The sequence below is a fragment of the Phyllobates terribilis genome, unplaced genomic scaffold (genome assembly GCF_046119375.1).
Source record: "Phyllobates terribilis strain yellow unplaced genomic scaffold, ASM4611937v1 Scaffold_4__5_contigs__length_816908805, whole genome shotgun sequence".
Classification (NCBI taxonomy): domain Eukaryota; kingdom Metazoa; phylum Chordata; class Amphibia; order Anura; family Dendrobatidae; genus Phyllobates; species Phyllobates terribilis.
Window position 1 is genome coordinate 168,148,373 of NW_027362764.1, and position 22,920 is coordinate 168,171,292.

General features: G+C 42.0%; 1 protein-coding gene across 2 annotated transcripts in view; it reads left to right on the forward strand.

Moving 5' to 3' along the window:
- Positions 1 to 22,920, forward strand: part of TAX1BP1 (Tax1 binding protein 1) — a 115,019-nt gene that overhangs the window by 7,611 nt on the left and 84,488 nt on the right. For both annotated transcript variants that reach the window (XM_073677912.1, XM_073677911.1), the window contains exon 3: positions 9,214 to 9,316. In XM_073677912.1, the coding sequence (XP_073534013.1) occupies positions 9,214 to 9,316 (103 nt within the window). The remainder of the gene's footprint in view (positions 1 to 9,213; positions 9,317 to 22,920) is intronic.

A 22,920-nucleotide genomic window follows, 5' to 3' on the forward strand; every position in this document is an offset into this window, starting at 1 on the left:
GCCACAACGTTGCAATGAAATATGATAACAAAATTATATTATGATGATGATGATATGAAAACAAAAAAAGCCATCGCCCAGCCCCAGATCCTGAAAAATGAAAATGTTAAGGATCCTGGAAAAATGTCGACAAAAGGAAATTTTTATTTTTTACAAATTTTGCAGGGTGAGTATATTTGGGTGGCATCACACTTTCAACTGTAGCCGCATCCTGGATGCTGATACAGTTGAAAGCATTGATGGAGGAGGGAGCGTCAGTTGTCGCTCCCTCCGCCATCATTCTCCCTCTGCATCTGACATCTCAACGCAGAGGGCGCGGTGACATCATTACAACGGGACAACTGAGAGGTGAGGCTTTTTTTTTTTTAAATGTGGGGTCAATTATACTGTATGGAGCTCTAGGTGGGGCCATTATACTGTGCTCCATGCATGGATTATATTTGGGGAATCATACTGTGATGGGGTCACCATACTTTGGGTGTAGGGTGCAGTAGGGTTAGCAAACTGTGCATGTGGGGTGTCTTACTGTGTTTGGGGGACGCTTTTGATGGCATTCTTTATTTATCTGCATTATTCAAGGTTTTTTATTATTTTTTAAATTACGCCATTGGGCCATATGCCTGTTACTGCTCTTACTTAACATATTATATTATTTCAGTATGCTAGGATCTATTAAAATGTACTTTGTTCGTGGGACGACCCCTTTAAGTTTGTTTCCATATGAAAAGGTTCATCTTTATATTTGATAAAGAAAAACTTCCTCAATTGTAGACTTTTTTTTTTTTAAATAAATACCAAGGTTGGCCCGTGACTTTGTCCAAGCTTTTAATTTTGGCCCTCTGTGTATTTGAGTTGGACATCCCTGCTCTAACGGGTTTCTTGCAGGATTACCCTGTTTTTAGCTCCATGCATCTTCCCATCAACTCTGACCAGCTTCCCTGTCCCTGCTGAAGACTAGCCTCCCCACAGCATGATGCTGCCACCACGTTTGACAGTGGGGTTGGTGTTTTCAGGGTGATGTGCAGTATTAGTTTCCCGTCACTTCCAAACAGAAAACAGGTGTGAACAGATGCAAGCTAAGAATAGCCACCTCCATATATAACTAATAAATAAAGCTGCACTCTGCAACACTAAGTAGGCAAGCATGAAGTATATGATATTTGAATTGCATTACCCCTCTAGAAAATAGGTTAAAATGAAGATACTTAAGCCCCCGTCTCACATAGCGAGATCGCTGCTGTGTCACGGTTTTGGTGACGTAACAGCGACCTCACCAGCGATGTCGCTATGTGTGACACTTTGCAGCGATTAGGCCCCTGCTGTGAGGTCGCTGATCGCTGCAAAGTGTCCTGGACCATTTTTTGGTCGTTGCTCTCCCGCTGGTCAGCACACACCGCTGTGTGTGACCAGCGGGATCAGCGATCAGGCTGGTAGCCATGATAAACATCGGGTTACTAGGGGCACATGCGCACCTAGTAACCCGCTGTTTATCATGGTTACAAGCCTGCTAAAGTGAGCGGTAACCTCCCGCTCACCGTAGCCGAGTGGTAACCATGATAAACAGCGGGTTACTAGGTGCGTGTGTGCCCCTAGTAACCCGATGTTTACCATGGTTACCAGCCTGCTCCTGCTTCAGCAGGCTGGTAACCAGGAGCAGGACATCGTGGAAAGATTCTTTCCACGACGTCGCTGCTCCCCTGATCGTTGGTGAGCCTGCCTGTTTGACAGCTCACCAGCGACCACATAGCGACGCAGCAACGATCCCTGACAGGTCGTATCGTTGTCAGGATCGCTGCAGCGTCGCTAAGTGTGACGGGGCCTTAGCGCATAAATTGACCAATTCCTATGTGCCGAGCAGCCAACGACAAGACTATCCTCTTTGCTGGGAACCTAACCTAGTATAATACCTCTCCTGGGCTGCTACCCCGCAATTATATGGGTAGGTAGGATCCTGCTGTGATTAAAACCACCATAGGCGAATGGGTGGAGTGTTCGGTCAGAGAGCCTGTGTATAAATATCAAAGACTGACCGTCACTTCCAAACAGAAAACAGGTGTGAACAGGTGCAAGCGAAGAGTAGCCACCTCCCATATATAACTGAAAAAGCTGCACGTTTGCATGCTGTAGCATTGCAGAGTGCTGCTTTGTCAGTGTTAGTTTTTTTTGCATTTCGCCCAACAAGTTCACCTTTGATCCCATCTGACCAGAGCACAGTCTTCCACATGCTAGTTGTGTCACCTACATGGCTTTTAGCAAACTGCAAACGGGACTTGTTATGGCTTGCTTTCAAAAATATCTTGGTAGTTTTGCAGTTGTGTTATACGCCTTCCATGTTTGCATGATTTATTGGACAGTGCCTCGTGAGATGTTCAGAGCTTGGGCATTTTTTTTTATAACATAACCCTGTTTTATTCTTCTCCACAACTTTATTCTTGACCTGTCTGGTGTGTCCCTTTTGGTTTCATTATGGTTTTTGACCTGTAATGTCACCAAACAAACCTCTGAGGCCTTCACAGAACAGCTGTAATTATACTGAGAATAAATGACACAGTTGGACTCAATTTACTAATTATGTGACTTCTGGAGGCAATTGGTCACTCAGGATTTTACTTAGGGGTATGGGACTACAGGGGGCTGAATACTAATGCACATCACAATTTTCCGATACATGGTTTACTAATTATTTTAAAAATATGATTAATTTCTTTTACACTTCACAAATACTTGCTTTGTGGGTGTAACGTGAAAAATGTGGAAAAGTTCATGGGGTATGAATACTTTTTGAAGGCACTGTATATATAATATTTATATATTTTCTATTTTTGGTGCTGTATTTGCTATTGTCCATCTCATTATGTATTTAAAATCAAATCTTGAAGTTTTAAAGGGAATCTGTCAGAAGGATCAACCCTCATAAGCCATCTATGTGGACATGAAGGTCATAGAAAGCTGAATAAAATTTTACTTTAATATCTGCGATGTTATGTCTTATTTCAAGAAATCCACTTTTTTCTTATGTTATGAGCTGTTAAGATCTATGGTCTGGACACTGATCTCGCTGAGACTCTGCCTCCAGAGATTATTTTAAATTTAAGGGGGCGTTACTAGTGTGAGACAAGTAACTAACCGAGAACAGCAGAATTGAACTTTTATCTTTTTACGAACACATTTTCTGCAGCTCACAGCTCTGCTCTATTGCACCCTGTCTGTCTGTGAGGTGGAGGCTGAGAGGAGCCTGCAGATGTGTCGGGTATAATCACACACAGCTCTGCAGAGAGCGGCCATCATATCTCACACAAATAAACTTCCCCATTTATTACAAATAAGCTGTGAAGACAGATCAGTGTCCAGCTCATTTACATATAAGAAAAGCAGGGATTTCTCTGGAATAAGGCATTGGATCGCAGATGTCAAGTTTTCAGTTTTTTCATCTTCCTTTTACCTACATGCCCATATAGACTACTCAGGAGGCAGGTGTGTAATGATCTTGGTCGCAGAGGGTGCGATTAGGTGCGTGCTGGAAGGGGGTCTTCCGACGCCTGCTGCTATTTCAGCTGGATGTGTCTGAGGAAGCACATTCAGCTGAAATTTATTGCCATGCAAAGACCTGTCTGATGGAGGATGGAGGACATTTTACCAGGAAGGTTCCCAGGATGGAGGACATTATACTAAGAAGGGGCCCAAGATTGAGGACATTATACCAGGAAAGGGAAACATTATTACGGGGTTGAGTGACATTATACCAGGAAAAGGCCCATGATGGAGGACATTATACCAAGGCCCAGGAAGGGGGAAATTAGAACTAAAAGGGACCTAGGGTGGGGATATTACAGGAAAGGTCCTGGATGGAGTACATTATTACAGGAAGCACCCAGGTTCGGGGATATAATTACATGAGGTGTGAACACATATGTCTTCACAGGATTTGGAACGTTACAAGAGCCCTTACATCTGACAAACGTGCAGGTGGGGTCCCAGGTCCAAATTTTGCATCGGTGCCCATTGGACTGTGGTTACGCCACTGTTAGGAGGGTTGATCCTATAAACAGAATCCCTTTAACTCTCACCATTGAGCTTCAGAATAGGCTGTTTTGTAGAGATCACTTTTCGATTATCATTACAGTCGTGATTGCAATGAATGGTAACACCTATATGTAGGTATCACTGGAACCATTATTGACAGTAGACCCAGCTCACTATAACAATGCCCTCTGCGCAGATCACAGAGCACGCTCCGTGCATTCTCCTATAGAAGTCATTGAGTCTGAACCTGCCTATTGTCCTCGGTCCATGTGGCTGTAGTGTATCTGTGAATGCTGTTAACAGAAGCTTAGACTCTAGAAGAAAAGTATTGGTGTTATCTGGTTTCATTGAGCAAAAAATAAATTCCTAGATGCATTCCCTTAGCAAAGCGACCCTATAGCACATGCTTCTAACTTTTGCCGTTTGTAGCTGTCTCTATCGTAGAGAAGCATCTCCCACTTGCTCTTTAGCACAGCCTGTAGTCTTAGTTGCTGTAATATTTTGGTCCTATTAAATGTTATAGCTTTGAGTTCTGGTTCTTGTGTTGGATTTCCCATGCCAGACCGGCAGCTTGGTTTATTGTCCTTTTTTTTTTTTTTTTTTTCACTGGTATCGATGGAGTTATTTAGCATGGCTGTCAAAGAAAGGAGGTATGTGTTCATTTAGCTGGGAGATAGCCCGAGGGGAGCAGTAAATTACAGGAAGAAAGGCTACTGTTAGCTTGTACTGTAAGGCAAATGAGTTGCATGGCTGGAAATATCTCGTAATTAGTATTACACAACTCGGCATGTCGTTTTTTTTTTATATATAAAATATATTTGTTAAAATGGTTTAGACCTGGAAATAGTTGCCCCATCTCAGTGAGTCTTGTTGTTTCTATACTATTACTTCAAAAGTATTCCTGAAAGTTACTTGGAGTCCAGCAAAACTTACCTTTTATTAAATGAAAGGAGTCATTTTGGCCAGTTTCAGAAAATGATTTTACAGGCACATTTGTGTGCTCATAATACAAAGCCAAGTCCTGGCCAAACCTCCGTCTGTGGATCTGAACTGACCTATTCATTAAAAATCCTGAAAACTTGTGAGGAAATGTACCCGACGATTTTCAAAACTTCCATACAAGTGAAGGAGAGCCCCATGTGCACGCATGGTTACCAAAGACAAGACCCAGTTCTCGACATAAATGTGGATTCAAGTTGTGAGACCCATATTTATGGGATATTTATGCCATACTTTGTGGATATGCCATAGATGTTAGAAATGGGAATAACCCTTTTAGCTATGTAAGTGAATGTGTATCATCCTGTATGAATAAAAACTAAAACCTAAAGTAATTAAATCAGTAAAAGAAAAGAGATAATCAACATTGGGGCAGAGACTGACGGCTGTATTTCTCGTGAGGATAACATCGTAAACCTCGTATTGGCCAGCACTTCTCTTGACCTGAGTGTGACAGCTGCATAGAAATCCATCACGCTGTCGTGTTCAGGTCAGGAGAGGTGCAGCGCGGTGCGATCATTACACGAGTTATACGGCCGTCTGTCTCTGCCCTTTTAGGTTGAAACAGTGAGCTAATACAAATATTCTGAGTTAAAGCAGTGTTTTTCTTAAATCCCTTTATAATGTACCCCTTATTTGTGTTTTTTTGAGAAATGTAACTTGTCTCGGAAAAATAAAAGCCCTCATACAGCCTTATTGGCTGACAAATGTAAAAATGCAACAATAATAACACAAAAAAATATTGCTTGGTCCATAAAGGTATGTCCAGGTAGTAAAAAGTTATCAGTTATGCATAGAATAGGTGATGTTTTGCAGGTTGATGGGCATCTAAGTTCTAGGTACCGCAATGATTGGCAGTTTAGGGCACTTTTATCCCCGTTACAAAATGGAACTGCATGTCGGCCCCCTTGCCGGTCCCTCGTTGGACCGCCTTGTCGCTCCTGCATTCAGTCTCTGAGGCTGCTGGAAAAATTCATTCTGATGCTTGGTGCGGTTCCCAGGAGTCTGACTCTTGATCCTGTGGATGGGTGATAACTTGTTTTCACCTGACAACCACTTTAACATTCAAAACACATGCAGTATGTGATTTAAAAGAGAAATGCTGTATATTACTTCTGCATATGATCCCTACAATATCCACATACTGGCGACTTGTAATGTAGTTACCTCCTTATCATTCTTGTGCTTAGACTTCCACAATTTTTTTTTAAAATAGCTGTTTATAAGCCACTGAAGCTATAAAACATTTGTTCTTCATTTTGTCTGGGTCATTCTTCTTCCGTCAGTCTGTGACAATTCATCACAAAAACGTGACTCCATTCTCCTGTTGTGGATTATCACTAGATCATTCTCCTTGTATATCCCATTTCCTATAAAACAAGACAGAAATGTGACATTCAGTGTACATAAACTGTCTCTATTAGAGGAAAATTCTGCAAGCAAATAATGGCAGAGTGGATGAAATGGTATCATCTTCTAGGTGCAAGTATCCTGAGTGTTGGTGGCTGCTTCACACGTCTCTGCCAGCATCTTTTATTGTGCCCAGAATTTGTGATATACTATATGGATGGCAGTAGCTGTATTATTCTCCACCCTTTGGCCAATCGGCAGCTGTTAATGGGTTTCCTTGTTCAATGTTCCTTCAGACAAACCTCGGATGTCCGAAGGAACTTTTGAGAACTGCAGCTAATTAGCTGCAGTGCTTACATGTCATAAAAATGTCACGCAAGCCCTGGGAGACTTGGCACTGTCTTCGCTGGAACAATGCCAGTGTGGGAGGTGAGTATCTGTTATTTTTATTTTGCACTGAAGTATACAATATTTAAGAAGAAGCTGCCTGAGTAGTGGACAACTTTTTTTGAAGGGATAGTAGTATGTATTTAATTTTTCATTTTTCTTATCTTTCCTATGTTTTACAAATTTAGTTTGTACAAGATAGTTATTTTTTAAGTTTACTTATTCCTGTCTTGAACCATTTTGTCTTTGCACTTTCTTTTTTTTCATCCTTTCCATCCAATACCCATAACATAGGGCACCTATATTCAGTATGAGCCCCAACACAGCCTCCCCCTGTGTACATTGGGGCTCCACAAGCCTCATTAGAGATATGTAATCTTACTGTCCACTGCAATATTAATATTGCAGTTTATTGTACAAGAAATCACAGGTTCAAAGTCCATTGGAAGATTACTAAAAAATTAAAGAAAAGTATTTGAAAACATTAATCAAATCCCCCCCCTCCTCCTTTTCCCAAAACCAAAATGATATCTAAAATTAAAAATAAGATATTTGGTATTGCCACATGCGTAAGCAACCAAACTAATAACATATCCTATTTGTCCCATATGGTAAATGCTGAAGTATAGAAAAAAATGGCAGAATCACTGTTTTGGTCACTTTGTCCGCAAAAAAATGGAACAAAAAGACATGAAAAAATATTGACCCCAAAGTGGCTAAAAAAGTCCTTATATATCACTCATCCAAAAATTAAAAAATTTGTAGCTCTTGGAAGGTGAAGAAGAAAACTTGAAAGCATAGAAGGAACTCAATTGACTATAGGCCAACTTGACATACTGTGTATTTCCGACTGTAAGACGCACCTTGCCATAAGACGCATCCCAGGTTTAAACAGCAGAAAACAGGAAAAACCTATTTCTCATTAATTAAAACTTCCATGGTGGTGTAAACTGCCAGGGGTCACGATCACTAATTGTAATGCACTACAGTAGCATAGGAATGTAATAGATCTATATTTAGTGTTTCTCTACAGTGTGTATTATACACACACAGCTCTGCTACATATACACATTTACATGCACACATACAGCCCTACGCCATATGCACGTGTGGAGATGCGCACAGCCCTGCGCCATATGCACGTGTGGAGACGCGCACACACAACTATACGTTACCACATCTTAGAGTTAGTTTTAGACATGTGACTGATCACATGACGTGAATAGTCCGGGAGCTGGTCGGGTGGAAGTTCCCCTGGCTGCTCAGGACGTGCAGCCTCCGTGCTGGTCCCGGTAGCTTCCTCTCCTGCAGCAGGGAGCAGTTCTTTATGATTGGGAAGAACATTGTGTGCGTTCTCCATCACAGGAAGCTGACTTATTGGCAAGTGTTTTTTTTTTTTTTGCTAAAATTTCTCCTTTGTAGTCTGAAAAATACGGTATATCTTCATCAGTACACTGAGATATATACCTAAATAGTATGCCATAAAAATGCATGTTAAATATTTGTCTTAATTTGCTATTTATCATGCAGCTAAACCAGATAAAAGTAGCAGAACCTGTGGATATCGTTGAGTAACACTATTAGCTGTCATTTCTGACTCTGGATAATTTTCACGCTACTTCCAAGTGTGAAGGGCAGAATATTGAAGGCAGCGTTGTATGTAATTAAAAGATTTGGTTTTGTGCAAAATCAGTGTAAAATTCCCAAAATATCTGCTGTTTAGCTCCGCGTTCTGTGAGGACTGATCCTGAGAAATGTTCATGGAGGTAGACATTTGCTGGAATTATTGATGACACTATAACGAGGGGCTTTGTCCTCATCATACTGCCGAAATTTTCTTTGTGTCACCATTTCCTGAGACTAGTAACATTTGTAGTTTTCTATCAGTAGGACTGTGTGAGGGCTTGGTTTTTCGCTTGACGAGCTGACTGTTTTATCAATGCTAATTTGGGGTACATGTGGCATCTAGCGCCTACAGAGGGAAGCTCTGCTCCTGAGCCGTCTCCACACACTGTATCCCCAGCCTTGCAATCTGTTTTTTTTTTCTTTGTTTTGTTTTTCATTGCGTTAAAGTCTGGACATCTGATAACTGATCCATTTTCTAGTAAAAACCGATTAATTACAAGCTTAACAAAAGAAAATGCAAAATGGAAACTAAAGGATGCAACTGTTTTTGCTTCGTCTGTAATGGATCCTGTTTTTTTTTTTTTTTTCTTAATAAAAAACTAGATCTCTGACAAACTAATGTGAACAGAGCCTTACAGATCCACATGACGCTTGCAGCTCTGGTAGGATGCCATAAGTGACGCACTTGGTTTTTACTACCAGAGTGCTATTTCAGCTTGGACTTTATAGGTTTTAGACTACCAAAGAGTTACAGCTCAGCAATAATTACATTTTATTGGATTGTGCATATATCTTTGTAATTCCTTTTTTTTTTTTTTCTTTTTAAAGGTTGGCTGGAGCACTGCACGAGATTATTATACCTTCTTGTGGTCACCATTGCCTGAAAATTATGTTCCAGATTCAACTCATAACTGTGTGCTGACTTTTCAAGGTAGGTCTGCAGCAAACGACCTTAGTGCCTGTGTCTTTAATAGCAAAGAGGTGATGCCTTTTCTGGAGGGCACTGTCTGTCTATTAGTTGCTTTCTAACACCTCTTGGTTGGTGTCACTTTTATGGTTTCACTCCAAGCTGTTCCGTAATGATGCCCTAAATGGTCGCTGTACTTTCAGATTTGATCTCATTTGATCAATACACAATGTGCAGATCGCTGTATTTAAAATCTTACTCTGTAGGCACGGCAATTAGCCAGCGAATAACTCGGACAAGTGCTATCCGAAGTTTCATCGGATAGCACTCGATCCAGTGTTATACTATGGAGCAGTGCACACTAGCGTTTATTTTCTCATGCCAAGTTGGCATGAGAAAAAAAATCACTGCGTGTAGCGATTAGCAGCGTACAGTGGGTACAGAAAGTATTCAGACCCCTTTAAATTTTTCTCTTTGTTTCATTGCAGCCATTTGGTAAATTCTAAAAAGTTCATTTTTTTTCTCATTAATGTACACTCTGCACCCCATCTTGACTGAAAAAAAAAACAGAAATGTAGAAATTTTTGCAAATTTATTAAAAAATAAAAACTGAAATATCACATGGTCATAAGTATTCAGACCCTCAGTATTGAGTAGAAGTACCCTTTGGAGCTAGTACAGCCATGAGTCTTCTTGGGAATGATGCAACAAGTTTTTCACACCTGGATTTTTTTTCACACCTCTGCCATTTTTCCTTGCCTATCCTCTCCAGTTCCGTCAAGTTAGATGGTGAACGTTGGTGGACAGACATTTTCAGGTCTCTCCAGAGATGCTCAATTGGGTTAAGGTCAGGGTTCTGGCTGGGCCAGTCAAGAATGGTCACAGAGTTGTTCTGAAGCCACTCCTTTGTTATTTTAGCTGTGTGCTTAGGGTCATTGCATGTTGGAAGGTGAACATTCGGCCAAGTCTGAGGTCCAGAGCACTCTGGAAGAGGTTTTCATCCAGGATATCTCTGTACTTGGCCGCATTCAAGTTTCCTTCAATTGCAACCAGTCGTCGTGTCCCTGCAGCTGAAAAACACCCCCATAGCATGATGCTGCCACCGCCATGTTTCACTGTTGGGATTGTATTGGGCAGGTGATGAGCAGTGCTTGCTTTTCTCCACAAATACCGCTGAGAATAATCACCAAAAAGTTCTATCTTTGTCTCATCAGACCAGAGAATCTTATTTCTCATAGTCTGGCAGTCCTTCATGTGTTTTTGAGCAAACTCTATGCGGGCTTTCATATGTCTTGCACTGAGGAGAGGCTTCCGTCTGGCCACTCTGCCATAAAGGCCCAACTGGTGGAGGGCTGCAGCGATAGTTGACTTGGTGGAACTTTCTCCCATCTCCCTACTGCATCTCTGGAGCTCAGCCACCGTAATCTTGGGGTTCTTCTTTACCTCTCTCACCAAGGCTCTTCTCCCACGATTGCTCAGTTTGGCTGGACGGCCAAGTCTAGGAAGACTTCTGGTGGTCCCAAACTTCTTCCATTTAAGGATTATGGAGGCCACTGTGCTCTTAGGAACCTTTGAGTAATGCAGAAATTCTTTTGTAATCTTGGCCAGATCTGTGCCTTGCCACAATTCTGTCTCTGAGCTCCTTGGGCAGTTCCTTTTGAGCTCAAGATTCTCATTTGGTCTGACATGCACTGTGAGCTGTGAGGTCTTATATAGACAGGTGTGTGCCTTTCCAAATCAAGTCCTATCAGTTTAATTAAACACTGCTGGACTCCAATGAAGGAGTAGATCCATCTCAAGGAGGATCACAAGGAAATGGACAGCATGTGATTTAAATATGAGTGTCTGAGCAAAGGGTCTGAATACTTATGACCGTGTGATATTTCAGTTTGTCTTTTTATAAATTTGCAAAAATGTCTACATTTCTGGGGTTTTTTTTTCAGTCAAGATGGGGTGCAGAATGTTCTTTAATGAGGACAAAAATGAACTTTAGAATTTACCAAATGGCTGCAATGAAACAGAGTGAACATTTTAAAGGAGTCTGAATACTTTCCGTACCCACTGTATATCGGACAGCACTCTCCCATACAAGTATATGGGTGCATGCAAAGCATCGGACTGCACTCGGATGTGATCCGAGTGCAGTCCGATTACCGCAGACTCCAGCCATAGAGGAGTTGGAGAAATTACTTTGCCCTGACACTCGGATCACGCTTGCAGCGGAGCTGGAGCCGAGTGTCATTAGCTTATCGCATCAGATGCGCTACGCTAGTGTGACGCCCGGCCTCAAGTGTCGTTTTTCTGATTCTTTCTTGCTGTAGACTCTGATATAGGTTACAGAGATACAAATGAATCTTTGTCTCTCTACTCCTCCTCTCCTGTCTGTCAAGTGGCATACAGACATAACCGAGAGGCAACCTTCAGTTAAGAGCAGGCAAGCTAATGGCTAATGACATGATGCATCCTGGGAGTGATGGCAAATATGTTCCAGCTCCTATATTGCTAATAAATTACTTGTAAAGCGGAAACACCCACTGAAAAAAAAGTTGATGACAAGTTACAGAGCATGAGAATCGGGACACTTTCATGAAGATATTAGACAGCATATGTGTACAAAATGCAGTTTTTTGGATAATGTGGGCAACTTTTTCACAGGTTTTGTGTGAACGTAATCTTTTGCAAAATTCAAAGAAAATAATTTTAACAGGAAAGTCTTAAATTTGAAAGACCTCGTTACCTGTGTCTGTAAAAGGGTTTATTTTTTGTTGATATCTTTAAAAAGACTGTAATTGCAAAAAGGAGGAAAAACAGAGTTTTGGGCTAAAACATACTTAATTGTACATATAATAAAAAAATATATATTAAAAGGGGTATTCACATCTCCAAGATCCTATCCCAATATGTAGTAGGTGTAATAATAAAAATATTAGCAAATACCTCCGATTAGAAATGTAGTATAGTTCTTTTGATTTCCTATGTCTTTCCTCATGTGCAGGGCATTGCAGGACCTTTAGGTTTCCATGGTATACCTAAGTTCCTGCAATGCTTGCACATGAGGAAGACCTCGCGAATCAGAAGAACTATACTAAATTTCTAATTGAAGGTATTTGCCAATATTATTACACCTACTACATATTGGGATAGGATCTTGGAGATGGGAATACCCCTTTAAGCAAAAAGGCTTAAAGACAGACAAAACAATACATGGGCAACAAGGCAATAATAATAATCTTTTTATTTATATAGTGCCAACATATTCCGCAGCGCTTTACAATTCAGACAATTTACAGACATCATCACTGTCCCCATTGGGGCTCACAATCTACATTCCCTATCAGTATGTCTTTGGAGTGTTGGAGGAAACCGGAGAACCCGGAGGAAACCCACGCAAACACGGGGAGAACATACAAACTCCTTGCAGATGTTGTCCTTGGTGGGATTTGGACCCAGGACCCCAGCGCTACATGGCAGCAGAGCTAACCACTGAGCCACCGTGCTGCCTGACATATTCACTTTGGCAGCAATCGATGAAAGAAGTATGCATAGGCGTATTTTTGTGTGTATATTATATAATTTATACATTATATAATATACACACAAAAATACGCCTATGCATACTTCTTTCATCGATTGCTGCCAATGTGAATATGTTGCCTTGTTGCCCATGTATTGTTTTATATATATATATATATATATATATATATATATATATATATATATATATATATATATATATATATATATATATATATATATATATATATATATATATATATATATATATATATTGTACATGTATAAATCACAATGGTCATTAATTCAAATGCAGACATCCAAGTATCAAATTACCTATGTACATGGCAGAAAAACGCTCGTACCCATAGCACTAGTGCACATTGCAGAGTTACCAAACCGAAGAGTCCCCAACGCGTGTTTCGCGCATTTAATGTGTTTCTTCCTCAGTGGGGCTGGTACATCAGACTGAACAACGGGACCCTTAGGCTATGTGCCCACGTAGCTTTTTTGTAGCGTTTTTACGGCCGCAAAAACACTTGTAAAACCGTCTGCCATGCAAAGCAATGTGAATTCGGATGTGCTGTGCAAATGATGCGCTAATTAGCGCGCCAAATTCGCATTGCGTTGCAAAACGCAGCATGACCATTTCTACTGCGATCACACCGCAAATTCGCGGCCATTGAGGAACATTGAAACGCAGCAAACCCGCAGGTATATGTGGATTTGCTGCTTTTCAATTAAATTCAATGGCCGCGAATTTGCGGCGTAATCGCGGTGCGTGTGGTACCCGGGATGAAGAGGAGGCTACAACTCCACTTCATCCAGGCTACCACGCGGTGAAAAAAAGAAATAAAGTTAAAAATAAAAAAAACAAAACTGTATACTGACCTCTCCGGTCTACTCCCGGCCACGTCCTCTCTTCTCGGCGTCTCGCGGTGTACTGGCAGGACCTGCGGTGACGTCATTTAGTCACCTGATGGTCACGCGACCGCTGATGTCAGTGGTCAGGTGATGGTCTCGTGACCATCAGCTGACTAAATGACGTCACTGTGGGACGCCGAGGAGAGAGGACGTGGCCGAGAGAAGACCGGAGAGGTGAGTATCCAGGTTTTTTTTTGTTTTTAACTCTTTAACTTTTTTTTATTTTTTTTTATTTTTTACTATAGATGCTGCATTTAAAGCATCGAAGTTGGTCACACAATATAAATCCATGCCTGTTGCATGGATTTATATTGTGTGACCAATTTGTCAAGCACTTTCCAAGTGATGCTCAAAATCAGTTGGAAAAGTGCTTGAAAAAACGCATGTAAATCTGCATGTGGTTTTTTTTCTGCCAGAGAGAGGCAAAAACGCACTGCATCAAATCTGCTGCATGGGCACATAGCCTATATGTCCCAGGGGATTGATCATGTGATCAGAAGCCGCCCAATGAGATCGAGATCTGCCACAATTGTAATTCTAGGTCTCTCTCATGATACGAGGTATTGATGTGATTCATGGTTGTGTTAGGGGAGGTAATATTATAAACTACTTGCCCAACAGGAAACCCAATGGATTGTCTCTCTGGGCACCATGGCTCCAGATGGATTTAACGAGATTTAGCTGGTTTGATAAGATGCAAATAAGTTAGAGCCTTCAAACGAGAGTAGGTTTTATGAACAGAAGCATAAGTCTTACAAACCAAAAAGTTTTGTTGCTCAGTTAAATTTTAAACATAAAAGTGTGGGTCAATTATTTTACAACCCCTGTTTAATATTTTGTGGAATAACCCTTGTTTGCAATTACAGCTAATAATCGTCTTTTATAAGACCTGATCTGGCCGGCACAGGTCTGTGGAGTTATCTTGGCCCACTCCTCCATGCAGATCTTCTCCAAGTTATCTAGGTTCTTTGGGTGTCTCATGTGGACTTTATTCTTGAGCTCCTTCCACAAGTTTTCAATTGGGTTAAGGTCAGGAGACTGACTAGGCCACTCCAACACCTTGACTTTTTCCCTCTTGAACCAGGCCTTGGTTTTCTTGGCTGTGTGCTTTGGGTCGTTGTCTTGTTGGAAGATGAAATTACGACCCATCTTAAGATCCTTGATGGAGGAGCGGAGGTTCTTGGCCAAAATCTCCAGGTAGGCCGTGCTATCCATCTTCCCATGGATGCGGACCGGATGGCCAGGCCCCTTGGCAGAGAAACAGCCCCACAGCATGATGCTGCCACCACCATGCTTGAATGTAGGGATGGTATTCTTGGGGTCGTATGCAGTGCCATCCAGTCTCCAAACGTCACTTGTGTGGTTGGCACCAAAGATCTTGATCTTGGTCTCATCAGACCATAGAACCTTGAACCAGTCTGTCTCCGAGTCCTCCAAGTGATCATGAGCAAACTGTAGACGAGCCTTGACATGACGCTTTGAAAGTAAAGGTACCTTACGGGCTCGTCTGGAACGGAGACCATTGCGGTGGAGTACGTTACTTATGGTATTGACTGAAACCAATGTCCCCACTGCCATGAGATCTTCCCGGAGCTCCTTCCTTGTTGTCCTTGGGTTAGCCTTGACTCTTCGGACAAGCCTGGCCTCGGCACGGGAGGACACTTTCAAAGGCTGTCCTGGCCGTGGAAGGCTAACAGTAGTTCCATAAGCCTTCCACTTACGGATGATGCTCCCAACAGTGGAGACAGGTAGGCCCAACTCCTTGGAAAGGGTTTTGTACCCCTTGCCAGCCTTGTGACCCTCCACGATCTTGTCTCTGATGGCCTTGGAATGCTCCTTTGTCTTTCCCATGTTGACCATGTCTGAGTGCTGTTCACAAGTTTGGGGAGGGTCTTAAATAGTCAGAAAAGGCTGGCAAAAGAGATCTTTAATCCACACTTGTGAAGCTCATTATTCTTGGTGTCTGAACTACTTCTTAATACTTTAGGGGGACCAAACAGAATTCTTGTGGTTTGAGGGGTTGAATAATAAATGACACTCTGAATTAACTTTTTACGTTTAAAAAAAAAATAAATAAATTTGCTGCAGTGCATTTCCCACTTCCAGGCTGATCTACAGTACAAATGTCACAATGCCAAGTTAATTCCGCATGTGTCAACCAGCTAAATCTGCAGGGGGTTGAATACTACTTGTAGGCACTGTGTGTGTATATATATATATATATATATATATATATATATATATATATTAGTGCTGGCCAAAAGTATTGGCACCCCTGCAATTCTGTCAGATAATACTCAGTTTCTTCCTGAAAATGATTGCAATCACAAATTCTTTGGTATTATTATCTTCATTTAATTTGTCTTCAATGAAAAAACACAAAAATAATTGTCCTAAAGCCAAATTGGATATAATTCCACACCATGCCTAAAAAAAGGGGGTGGACAAAAGTATTGGCACTGTTTGAAAAATCATGTGATGCTTCTCTAATTCGTGTAATTAACAGCACTTGTATCTTACCTGTGCCACCTAACAGGTGTTGGCAATAACTAAATCACACTTGCAGCCAGTTAACATGGATTAAAGTTGACTCAACCTGTGTCCTTGTGTGTACCACATTGAGCATGGAGAAAAGAAAGAAGACCAAAGAACTGTCTGAGGACTTGAGAAACCAAATTGTTAGGAAGCATGAGCAATCTCCAGGCTACAAGTCCATCTCCAAAGACCTGAATGTTCCTGTGTCTTCCGTGCGCAGTGTCATCAAGAAGTTTAAAGCCCATGGCACTGTGGCTAACCTCCCTAGATGTGGACGGAAAAGAAAAATTGACGAGAGATTTCAACGCAAGATTGTGCGGATGGTGGATAAAGAACCTCGACTAACATCCAAACAAGTTCAAGCTGCTCTGCAGTCCGAGGGTACAACAATGTCAACCTATACTATCCGTCGGCGTCTGAATGAAAAGGGACTGTATGGTAGGATACCCAGGAAGACCCCACTTCTTACCCCGAGACATAAAAAAGCCAGGCTGGAGTTTGCCAAAACTTACCTGAGAAAGCCTAAAACGTTTTGGAAGAATGTTCTCTGGTCAGATGAGACAAAAGTAGAGCTTTTTGGGAAAAAGCATCAACATAGAGTGTACAGCAAAAAAAAGAGGCATTCAAAGAAAAGAACACGGTCCCTACAGTCAAACATGGCGGAGGTTCCCTGATGTTTTGGGGTTGCTTTGCTGCCTCTGGCACTGGACTGCTTGACCGTGTGCATGGCATTATGAATTCTGAAGACTACCGACAAATTTTGCAGCATAATGTAGGGCCCAGTGTGAGAAAGCTGGGTCTCCCTCAGAGGTCATGGGTCTTCCAGCAGGACAATGACCCAAAACACACTTCCAAAAGCACTATAAAATGGTTTGAGAGAAAGCACTGGAGACTTCTAAGGTGGCCAGCAATGACTCCAGACCTGAATCCCATAGAACACCTGTGGAGAGATCTCAAAATGGCAGTTTGGAGAAGGCACCCTTCAAATATCAGGGACCTGGAGCAGTTTGCCAAAGAAGAATGGTCTACAATTCCAGCAGAGCATTGTAAGAAACTCATTGATGGTTACCGGAAGCAGTTGTTCGCAGTTGTTTTGGGTAAAGGTTGTGCAACCAAGTATTAGGCTGAGGGTGTCAATACTTTTGTCTGGCCCATTTTTGGAGTTTTGTGTGAAATGATCAATGATTTGATTTTTGCTTCATTCTCTTTTGTGTTTTTTCCTTGCAAGCAAATTAAATGAAGATAATAATACCAAAGAATTTGTGATTGCAATCATTTTCAGGAAGAAACTGAGTATTATCTGACAAAATTGCAGGGGTGCCAATACTTTTGGCCACCACTGTGTATTATATATATATATATATGTATGTGTGTGTCTGTATTTGGATTAATGATGATTGTGCCCTTTATTTGTACTGTATATAGAAATAAGCATATGCATACGTCTTTCATTTCTGCTAATGTGCATGTACTGCCTTGTTGCCCATGTATTGTTTCTGTCTTTATGCCTTTTTTGCTTATTTAAATATTTTTACTATATGGACAATCAATAAATAAGTATCTTTTTTAGCCCAAAACTCTGTTTTCCTCCTTTTTATAATAAGGAATTTGGAGTTGCCTTTTGTGTCAACTTTTGTTCTACGTTCAATGGCTAAATTCACTTGGTAACAATGTACCTAGATTTATGTGGATTAACTGTAAAAGGCAGTGTAGCTGCTCGTTTGTGCCTCGCTGCCATCGATGGCTTCCCGGTCAGTATTTCCTAACATGGGGAAGCAGTGATGGAACCTACGGCCCTACCTACCCGGATTCCCAGCATTGCTCGGCCCGTGTAGAGGCCGATGGGGCCCCACATAGTCACACTTTGTGCACTAATGGAACACTCTGACCTCATTGGCAAGGAGAAGGTTAACACCCAGTTGTCAATTTATGATGGTGTTTCTAGGAGAAATATCACAGCATCACAACAAAGTTGAAAATAAATTAGCGCAGAAACAATTTAATGGGGACTGCAAGTATTTCCCAATATAAACACTCATGAGCTGTAACAGGTCCATGTAAGTTTTATTATAAAACTGGCATGTTTTATTTAGCTATTTTACCTCCAAACATTAATAGTTCAGTGTGTAGAAGCCCCGTACAGCTAGTACAAATGTTTCCTTTCCCCCTTCCCCGTGATGTTTCCTTTCCCCCTCCCTGTGATGTTTTCTGCCTTTTGTCTGTTTGCTGTCGGTCCTTGGCTCGGGATGCCGGGTCGTCCCCAGTAATTCACCTGTTTGCTGAGCAGCTCAGTGAAGTCCTCGGTTTATTTCCAATAGCAGCTGGGTGCTTCCACCTGTATAAACTAGCAGAGCGGCCATAAACTAGGGATACACAGCACACTCTATTTTGTCACCAGCATTCAAAGCTGGATTTTATGTCGTTTTCTGTAAAATGTCCATTTGAGACTTGAACGAGCCAAGTTCTGAAAGCATGCTTTTACTATCGAGCACTAAAACGGTAGCAGCTTGTGGATCTACAGAGTGATGCCGAACAGTTTGCAGACTTCCTAGTTTCTCATAACTTGATGCATAGAATAAAGTTGTTATACTCGTCTCATATGGGTGAGACTGATGAATTTAATTAATCTATTGTTCCCTTTCAGAAAATCCCGGTCCCCAGGTACAGCTTGTCGAAAGAAAAAAACAAGGCGTACTTCACTCATCCTCCCCGGGTTCAGCTCTGAGTCCCTACCACTGCTCCTACAGTCAGTGATTGGCTGCAGCACTGACATCACGTAGACAGCACAGTAGCCGGTCTCTGAGCGCAGCAGCTCTGCCCATGTAGATGGAACATAGAGCAGCTGAGCTCACCGATTGGCTGTCAACACAACATCTGCGCTGCAGCCAATCACTTTAGGTCTGGAGCAGTAGCACAGACTCAGCAGGGGACCTGTCAACTGAGAGTCAAACATGTTTTATTTTTATTTTTTTCTAAGAAGCTCTACCAAAGACCAGGATTTTCTGGAGAGACAACCCCCTTTAACTTATGTTAAACTGCTTTAGGGTGTCCAGAAAACACATTGTATACTACAGTAAGTACAAAGTAATACCAAAGTAGAAATGTACAGACTCCAGAAAAAAAGAAATATTACCATACTTCTGTTGTACATTTTATGTATTCAAGACATAGCTTGTTACTGTAATCATATAAGTATGTAGTGGGAGACTTATCAAGCTAACGTGCAAGAATATCATGCATATTGCACCAAAAAGTGTTTTTCTTGATTTGCGCCATATTTTTTATGCTTTGGTCACTTTCTGAGTCTTGTCCAAAGGAGGGGCAGTGGATTTGCTGGAAAAGGATGTAGCTTAGCGGAGAAGGTGCAAAGATCAATTTACTACATCATGTACCATACTTTTGGCACAAAGTATTAGATATGAGCCTTTATGAAGGAGCCGGCGTGTGGAACAAGAGAAGTCATACGTTTTGGCTTACTGACTGGACAGCCCTGGTTAGAATCTAGCCAAGCTTTAGGCTTCATGGGGATTGCCGGTTACCTAAGGCCGCTGCCACCAATATCCTACAGAGCTCTGTCCCTGTGTTTTATTCAAGTGTTTAGTGTGAGAAAACTCTGGAGTGACACCTTCACTGTGCTCATTTATAGCTTCACAAAGTCCTGCACTGAAACCATGACTGAGCACAGCATCCAAGCGCAGGACTACCCCGGGGAATAGTTGCCCTGCCGGACTACTCTTGGCCAAGTAGGACACCACGAGCAGTGAAACAAGTGGATTTGCCGCTCATAGCTCCAGAGTTTTCTCACACAAGACGCTTGATTAAAACTCGTGGTAAGTTTGAGGCCATGAGGGTCCCTTAGAGGTCTTGTCTAGGTCCTGAGACCCCTTAGCCCACTGATCAAAACACTTATCTGCTGTGTGGTGCTCAGGAAGCAAGAGCGCTCTACTCCTGTCTGAGTTCGCATTCAGAACATTGTATGAGTTGTAGGTCTGTGAGCTTATACACAGATTGGCTTATGGGCTCATAGACTTGTTATCGAGCCTGTAAGCAGCGCTGTGTAGAGCTTCCTGCTTTGTGAGAAACCCCAGACAAGTGTTTTGAGTGGCTGGTGGGGGTCCTATAATGTAGACCCTCTCTCACTTGTAGGGTTTGTCAGTGCCTGTTACAAAACCTATATCATTATATTATAAACACAAGGCTCTGTTCCCATCACAGTTGGAGCCTAAGTAGAAGGCATATGTTGGAGGATCTCCGGTTGTATCCATCTGATGGAAGGCTGCGATGTATCTCATTGTCTAGGCATAAAAAGGGATACATCACTAATAAACTTGTGTTGTAGTAGAATATTTTACTGTATACCTTTATATGAAACTGCATAGTTTACGGCACTATTCCGTATACCCACCCGACAGAGACCAGAAGAACGTTCTTTTGGCCTCATTGTGAATGCAGCAGAGGCTTAATATTTGATATGGCCAAGATTCCCTCACTTATGGATGACACCAATGTATTTGAAATTTAACCTGTGGACATTTGTCTGAGTTAACATTTTTTTTTTTCCTAAGGAGAAACTTTACCACTTAAATACCTTAGACCCACTGTCAGAGGCTTCTCACCCAGCCAAATCCTCCTGCTTTGCACTGATGAGGGGCAAACACTACAAAACATGTATCTGCAAATGGAGTTTCTAGTTTGGCTTCTTATGCGAAGTCATGTGGCAAGGCTTGTTAAAGGGTCGATATTGACTTTTCGGATTACTACACCCCATAGGTGGTTTTAGGGATCCTGTTCTCGTCATTTATGAAGGTCATTTACAGTATAGAGGCACTTGACCAAGTCTCTTACACATTTTAGCCTATCCTACCAGTCGCCTCAGTGAAGCTTCCTGAATGAAATGGGGGCCCAGCTGCATTTCTGAATAAGTCAGACTTGAAGTGACAAGGCGCACCAGTCACTCTGGAAGCACATGGCCAAGGATTGTGATTCTGTGAATGTGGTGTTTTCTGAAATCCTGCAGGCGTAATGCTCACATTCCCAAACCTGATCCACTGTTGATAGAAAAACTGCAGTTTCCCTGTTTGAATAGCTGCAGCGTAAGTGTCCGGCTCCGCTGGTGTATGCAGAACGCTTGTGATGTAAAAACGTCCAAGAAAGCAAAATGTGCTAAAGAGCTTTACCACCATCCAGAATAAACATTTGTTTTACTACAATCCAAAGTACCTGGCTCCTCAAACAGTGATGTTATTTCTACTTGTAGCAATCCATCTTTGTGCCGGGTGCTCCAGGTCTCGCTTATACGCTCTCTGTACACAACCTCCTTCCGGACGCTCTTATATAAGAGTCTTCTAAAGATTTAATATGTTTTTTATTTTTGCAGACTGTCAGGTAATGTTGCTTACTCGGAAATTGCTTTCTAAGTAAAATAAAGTTGTAAATTCTCAGACGTGGAAAGTTATTTAGAAAGTGTTTCTCTCAGTCTGTTGTGTATTTTACCACATGAGCATACATTGTATTGAGGTCAACTAACTTCCATAAAATCAATCAGACTGATACCTATTGGTCCAGATACTCTAGATTAGCAAGGGCAGAAAAAAATAATCGGCTCATACCCTGCAGTGGTTTGTAGGCAGCCAAGCTGCCACTTGTTGCAGGGTTTTCTTCTTAAATCTGTTCTGGAATTTTCTCTAGGCCAAGCTGATATCCTGTATAGATGACCGTTTGCGCTGGGTTGTACAGTGGCCAATTAGGTTTGCTTCTGGTTGTCAGAAATCAGAGCTGTGTGAAAGCTCCAAGCAGGGCTATAGTGAAGCAGCCGTGTCTGCTAAAAAGGAGAGATCCTTCTGCAGCCTCAGGACCCATCCAATCTGCACTTTTCCCCACGTTCAGTGGTCCCGTCGGGCCTTATGTCTGAATCCCCTGCAAAATGAGATACGGGTGTATGCCCCAACGGGGCCATTGCCTATAATGATGCAGATGGAGTATCCATGCGCTCTGTCGTGCACAATTATCGGGTGTATATGCCTACTGGAGGTGGACGCCCAGGCATAATTTGCTGCATCTGAGTGTCCGCCTCAAGTAGGCGTATAAGCCCCAAAAATGGTGCATGACAGATCTCATGGAGACGTTGTCTGCACCTTTAGAACAATGGCCCTGTCAGTGCATACACCCGAATCCCATTTTGCAGAGGTGGGGTTTGGACTTGGGTGACAAGACCGCTGAATGTGGGGAAGAATGCAGTGTGGAAGGGGTCTCGCTCACATGCAATAGAAAGGTTTGTCCAGCCACTGAATTAAAAAAAAAAAAATAAATAAAGTTTACAATGTTGTAAACTTTTTAGATATTCCGGCAAACTTGCCACAATGGTGACTAACACCAGCCTGAGTCTGAATATCATAGACCTGTGTATAGAGGCCTGGACAAGCAGTCACTCTGTATGATTGCAGACTTATGAATCCCCCCAGCGCAGGCACTGTGCGCTGCAGGGATTTGCCGTTTTCAGTCCTGAAACCGGAGGGTATGACTTATGCATACCCCCGGCAGTGGGCGTGGCCTCTCTCTCCATACACTTGTATTGCTCGAAGCCACGCCTTCAAGTCGGACACGCCCACTGTACAGCTGCGTCACTAGACGGGCCGTGTCCTTTCTCTATACAGATG